General features: G+C 41.2%; 1 protein-coding gene across 1 annotated transcript in view; it reads left to right on the top strand.

The window, feature by feature from the left end:
- Positions 1-3,015: 3,015 nt before the first annotated feature.
- Positions 3,016-7,034, top strand: part of LOC122553624 (uncharacterized) — a 36,895-nt gene continuing 32,876 nt past the window's right edge. Inside the window, exon 1 of the mRNA XM_043697719.2 lies at positions 3,016-3,401. Coding sequence (XP_043553654.2) covers positions 3,016-3,401 — 386 coding nt within the window. The remainder of the gene's footprint in view (positions 3,402-7,034) is intronic.

The raw sequence follows: 7,034 nt of genomic DNA, 5'->3' as shown, positions 1-7,034 counted from the left end.
TTAACAATGAATTAATGCAGCCTTGCTTCAAATTAACCATGAGGCAACGAGACAGGTCACTGACAATGTGTAAAGGAATTAAAACCAAGCGATCCTGCCAGTTAATTTTGATTTTGTGATTTGGGGTAATACAATTTTGTACTTAGTAAAAGCATGCATTAAGTGGTTGCTCCTGACAACAGCCAAAATCCAGATTTTAGATCCTCATGATCAGAATTCCCAGCAAGAAGTACAGAATGCAGTACTAATGGGGAAAAGAAATTGATGCAGAGTGGCAATTGGAATGCGATTGGAATACCTAAGTCACTTTTTTTTGTTAAGACTGATTCATTTTTAAAAGAAAAATGTATTCAATTTAATGTGTACTGGGCTCTATCTATACCATTTATGAAACTTTTCAGTGTGGAAGGATGTTCTTATTTTGGAAAACTCTTTACTAACACTTTCAAATCTTTGCAATTAGATTGGTCCTATCACAAGAAAAAAATCTAGCAGGCCTAAGTAGGCATAAAGATATCTAGTATGCCATTGGTACCGTGTGCTAAGCTGTTTCAATACTTTTCAGTCTGTGAGAATCATTAAAGATTTTTCTTTGAAAAACATAAACGCTGTCCAGTACTAGAATGGGTGAAGGCTTCCTATCCAATCACTTGAGATACTAGATGTTAATAGTACTCTGAAACTCATGAGTGATTGGTAACAACTAACACGTGTTGCTGTTCTCATACTCAATGTATTTGCAAACATATTCTCGGCTATGAAAAACTTGAAGGGAAGGCCTTTTCTGTCCAATGAATCAGTGAGAATTTTCAGTATTGAAACAGGCTACTTAAGTGTTTATCTGCCATCATAAGAAAACCCATTTAAATCCTGTTTAATTACTGCTCAGACATCCCTTCCACTCATTATTCATCCAGGTCTTTGATCTAATCTTGAATGTTGACATTGACATTGTTTCTGTTTTCAACCAAAATCCCCGAAAATAAATAAATTTTATAGTCATGTAACTATTTCGATAACGAAGTTACTCCCAGTTTTCAGTTCTAAGTCTCTTGCACACACTAGTCTTATCTCTGGTCTATGTTTGACCTTAACAATCAAGAACGGCCTGTTTTTATGTACTAAATCACACCTTCAAACCTTGGCATTATATTGTGCTGTTCTGATGGAAACATTTCTAAATCCTGTGATCGGAATTTGTCTCTGCACCATTTAATATTAGAAAATTGGGCAACTTCATGCCGATTAAGCTTTCAGATACCATGTCTACTTTGAAACAAGTTCCTCAGTCCTAACATTTTTGAAACCATCTCTTCATGATTGATTAATCCTGAACATAAATGTAAGACTAGCATACTTGGAGACCACAATCCACCAGCATTGGAGCACAAACATTAATTCTTTGTCTCAACAGTAGATTCCCTGTATCTACTGTTATCCTCACCGAGCTCTACCCTTTCACAGTCTGTGTATCTTAGATTTTTTTTGTCGGGTTTGAATGTTCCTGGCAGCATCAGCATTTGTTTCTCATTCCTAATTTGAGGAGGTGGTGGTGAGCTGTAAGTTTTGGACTTTTTGAGGATAGGAAAAAGAATTGAAACTTTTATCTCTGAATGGGAGGGTAAAATAAGTTGCTGAACTGGAATTTTCGATGTTGCTCATTTTTAATTGGCATCCACGTTGACTTTGCATTTAATGATAGGCTCCTGAAGCTAGAGGGCTAATCGGAGACCCCCCATGTTGAGGAGCAGCAGGTAAAACTGTTAGGGTGTTTCAACATGACCTCTCGTCATCCTTTTTATTTAAATTAATTAATTTCAAAAAGCAGCTTGGCCACCACTGGAAAGTGCAGTGGAAGAGGACAACTTCACATGGGTAACCTTTAACTCCACCTGCAGTAAAACCGGCAGTACAGGTGACTGAAAGGCCTCCTTTGTGGGCATGATTTGGAGATGCCGGTGTTGGACTGGGGCGCACACAGTTTAAAAATCACACAACACCAGGTTATAGTCCAACAGGCTTGGTTGGAAGCACACTAGCTTTCAGAGCACCACTCCTTCATCAGGTGGTTGAAGGAGCAGCGCTCCGAAAGCTAGTGTGCTTCCAATTAAACCTGTTGGACTATAACCTGGTGTTGTGTTTTTTAACTCCTTTTGTGGAGGCACTGTGGCCTTCTGCTGAATGTCAGCCTGCAGACAATGAAACTCCCCCATCACATCAAGAAATTGGAGGGTGACTGGGAAATTCTAGTGTCTCCTTCTATTGCTCCTAATGAACCTTATTGGTTGACACCACATCACTGTCGGACGCCAAACCTGTCTCAGTAAAAATAGTCAGAAATTGAGCTAAGAATTGGCACACTTGGCAGGTACTTTACTCTCAAACACCATCTGCATCTGGTTTTGAAACTGGTCGTGATGAAATTTCGCCTGGTCTGTGAATTTCACTTCTAGTACTTTAATCAAATATCTATTTATTTGTAAACCTTCTTGCTGAGTCTCAGAAGACTATGTAATGGCAATTGCAATTCTCAAGAGCCAAATTACTAATATTTCTTCAGCGATAGTTAGATAATGTTGATCCATTGTGAATTTATCCTTCTGTCTTTGTGCTGAGAAAAATTGTTACATCTACCAACCCCTACTAGTTGAGATCTACAGTTCACTGCAAACTGGGGGATCACACCTGGAATAGTCTGGATCAGTCTTATGCAGCTACTTACTCTGAACAAGTGCAGTGATCAGGACAATTCATGGGTGATCCCTTTGTACTTGGATAGGGACAAATTTTCAAAGTTTCACTGCCTGTTGACCACTTGTTCATATTCCAAGGACAAGTCTTCCATCTCCAGATCATTGGAGATCAGTAGCACGTCAGGACACCATGAAAGGTCTCCGTCAATGTGTTATAAAGAGGATGAAGTACTGTGATCTTTTTGGATTGTGTGAATTGTGACTTAAATATGCTTTGATTTTTCAGGATGATCTCTCAGGTGATTCCCATATCTACAATTCTATGATTCCCTATGATTCTGATTTAAAAATTGATGAGCCTTGTTACCCTCCTCAACTTTTTCAACCCAAAGAACCTACTGCTGAGCTGACTTCAGCAGATCTTAGTTTTCTCAGTGACCAAGAGGACAATGATGTGGAAGAGAATACAAGTAAGGAGCCAAGTATGCAGGAGAGCCAAATGCTGTCAGAAACCCAGGATAATAATGCTATTGGTGCACTTGGACCTGAAGGTAACAGCGAGGAGTCATACCATTCAATAAATAATACAGTTTCCACCCCAATCATCAAAGAATCATCATCATCTATTTGTCCAATACCAATGACACCCATGACTCCTGTAACACCAATGACTCCAGTAGAAAGTTCTGGAATATGTCCCCAGTTACAGTAAGTATTTTCATTCCCAAAATATGTTTTTTTTAAAGATTATACCTCTTTATGCCAAATATTGAAAACGTTTTGCAGTGCATGTGTTTTCTGGAACACTTTTTTTCTTTGTCTTGAATTTCTCGAACACTATTTTGTCAGGCTGTTGCCAGTATACTTTTTCTGACACACAAACAGAAATCTTTTTACTGTATCTCAATATGGTGAAAATGGGCCATTTGGCCCAACTGGTCCCCACTGATCCTCCAAAGAACATCCTATCCAGACCCATCCCCACCCAATATTTCCCATGGCTAACCCACCTAGCCTGCACACTCCTGAATACTACGGGCAATTTAGCATGGCCAAACTACCTAATGTGCACATCTTTGGACTGTGAGATTAAACTGGAGCACTTGGAGGAAACCCACACTGAGATGGGGGAAATATGCAAACTCCACACAGCCCAAGGGTGGAATCAAACCTGGGTCTCTGCTGTGAGGCAGCAGTGCTAACCATTGAGCCACCATGCCACCTTAACGTACTTGAGAAACTCAGGTCTGACATCTATGAAGAGAACAATAAAGTTAATGTTTCAAGTCCAGTATGTCGACTTCAAAATTTAAAGGAGCTGAAATGTTTTGTTTTTGCTGCAGACAGGAGGAGGAGTTAATGCAACATGAGGGTGCTCAGAGTTGAAGGCACAGTCATACAATCATAGAGTTTAACAACACGGAAACAGACCCTTTTGGTCCTACTCATCCATGCCAACCAGGTGTCCTAAGTTGATCTAGTCCCATTTGCCACCATTTAGGCTTCTTCTCTCCAAACCCTTCAGATTTATGAACCCATCTGGATGCCTTTTCAATGCTGTAATTGTACCAGCTTCCACTGCTTCCTTTGGCAATGCATTTGAGATGCACACTACCCTCTTCATGTAAAAGCTGCCCCTTGGGTCCCTTTTAAATCTTTCTCCTGTTCACCTTAAACTTATGCCCTCGAGTTTTGTACTCCCCTGTTCTGGGGACAGGACCTTGTCTATGTACCCTATCCATGCCCCTCATGATCTTATAAACTTCAACAAGGTCTCGCTCAGCCTCCGCTCCACTGAAAACAGCCACAGCCTATTCGGCCTATCCCTATTGCACCAATCTTCCAACCCTGGTAACATCCTTTGTAAATCTTTTCTGAACCCTTTCAAATTTCACAACATCCTTCCTATCGCAGGGAGACCAGAATTTAATGCAGTATTCCAAAAGTGACCTAACTGATGTCATGTTGCAGCTGCAACATGACATTCCAAGTCCTATACTCTGTGCACTGATCAATGAAAACTAGTGTGCCAAATGTTTTCTTCACCATCCTGTCTACCTGTGTCGGAGAAATTTGTCCAATAGGTTAGAGATCACAAAACACAGCTCGAAGTGAAATTGACAAACAGTTTATTGCAAGCTGATATCGCTGGAGGAGAAACTGACCGAGGCTGACACAGAACTGACAGTCTGCACAGCTAGATCCAACTTCTTCTCCCAGAGCTGAGACCAGTTTTATAGTCATGCTGCACAATGTCACTGATTAAGAAATGGGAAACTGGAAATGGAGTAATTTAGTTGCAAGGATGCTAATTGGAAAACAGTTTATTGAATGAATGTCCTGTTCCTTCACACAATGCAACATCCTGACAGTATCATGGTTCCATTCATCTTGACAGGTAGGTGTTAAAGCCTCTTCTAAAGTGGTGAGGTGCTTCCATTGTCCTGTGCTGTCTCTCTGTCTGTGCTGCTCTTTGTACGGCTTTGGTATTGCTGGGTTGTGAAACTGCCCTTAGGATTTTGAGATCTCTGTCATGTCCATGGGAGCTTAGAACGTATTCCACTGTCTGTGTGCTGTCTGACCCAGTTTGAGAGCTGCTCGGGAATTCTGGGTGTCCTGGTACAATTTGGCCAAATTGCTTTTGTGGGCCTATTGTGGGTTAGCAAATCTTTTCCCTCAACCTCAACTCCAATTTCAAGGAACTATACAACTGCACCCTATGTCTCTTTGTTTGGCAAAACTCCCCAGGGCCTTCCCATTAATTATATAAGGCCTGCCCTGATTTGCTTTACCAAAATGCAACACTTCATATTTGTCTAAATTAAATTCGAGCTGCCACTTCACAGTCCATCTGATCAAGACCCCGTTGTACACGAAGATAATCATCTTCACTGTCCACTACACATCAATTTCACTGTCACCTGCAAATCCATACTTCCTACATTCATATCAAAACAGTTTGTATAGATGATGAAAAGCAGTAGCACACTGCTGGTCACAGGCCTCCAGTCTAAAAAGCAACCCTCCACCTCCACCCTTTGTCTCCTACACAAGCCAATTTTTTTTTTATCCAGTTGGTTAGCTACCCCTGATTCCATGTGATCTAACCTTGCTAACCAGTTTACCATGTGGAACCTTGTCAAACGTCTTGAAGTCTATACAGATAACGTCTACCGCTCTGCCTTCATCAATCTTCATTTTTTACTTCACAAAACTCAATCAAGTTCGTGAGACATGACTTCCCACGTACAAAACCATGTTGGCTATCCTTAAGTAGTCATTGCCTTCAAAATGCATGTAAATTCTTGATTAGATTCCCTACAGTGTGGAAACAGGCCCTTCGGCCCAACCAGTCCCCACACCGACCCTCCGAAGAGTAACCCACCCACACCCATTTCACTCTAACTAATACGCCTAACACTATGGGCAATTTAGCGTGGCCAATTTGCCTGTCCTGCACATCTTTGAACTGTGGGAGGAAACCGGAGCACCCGGAGGAAAACCACGCAGACACTGAGAGAATGTGCAAACTCCATACAGACTGTCACCCGAGGCTGGAATCGAACCTGGGACCGAAGTGCTGTGTGGCAACAGTGCTAACCGCTGAGCCACCATGCTGCCTTGATTTTGTGTCTCAGAATCTCCTCCAACAACTTACCCACCACTGACATCAAGTTCACCAGTCTATAGGTCCCTGACTTTTCCTTACCAACTTTCTTAAATAATGGCACCATGTGTGCCATTCTCCAGTCTCTGGCACCTCACCCATGACTATTGATGACACGCACATCTTAGCAAGGGTCCCAACAGTCTCTTTCCTAGCTTCCCACAAAGTTCTGAGAGGTTGGTGCTGAAGAAAAGATATAGATCAAAAAAGGGTGGTCAGTGAGAATAGGAAAAAATTGGACTAATCTGCGGGCAAAATTAAGAAGACACAAACAAGGCATGAGTGTATGTAAGTATATATAGAGAGCAGTCGGGAGTATGGAAGTACAATGGAGAAGATAAATGTCATCCTCGAATTGTGGAATTAAATATTAAGTTGGAAGGGTTTAAGCGAAAATTGAGGTATAATATTGTTACTCTAGCTTGGGCTCTGCTTTGCTGGAATATTGCAGCATCCCTAGGATAGAAATGTTAGCATGAGGACAAAATGGTTTACTAAAATGGCAAGCAACTGGAAGGTCAGGGTCATTCCTATAGACCGAGCAAAGGTATTCCGTAAAGTCTTCATCCAGTCTGCATTTGGTGTGGACCATGTAAATGAGAATGTATTAAGAACATTTAGCTAGATTGAAAGAAGTGCAAGTAAAATGTTGCTTCACCTGAAAAGTGTGTTTG

Source organism: Chiloscyllium plagiosum, unplaced genomic scaffold, assembly GCF_037043375.1.
Source record: "Chiloscyllium plagiosum isolate Xiang-an unplaced genomic scaffold, Cpla_swu_hap1 HiC_scaffold_8, whole genome shotgun sequence".
NCBI lineage: Eukaryota > Metazoa > Chordata > Chondrichthyes > Orectolobiformes > Hemiscylliidae > Chiloscyllium > Chiloscyllium plagiosum.
The sequence above is the reverse complement of the archived record's forward strand: the minus strand, read 5'-3'. Positions and strand labels throughout refer to the sequence as shown.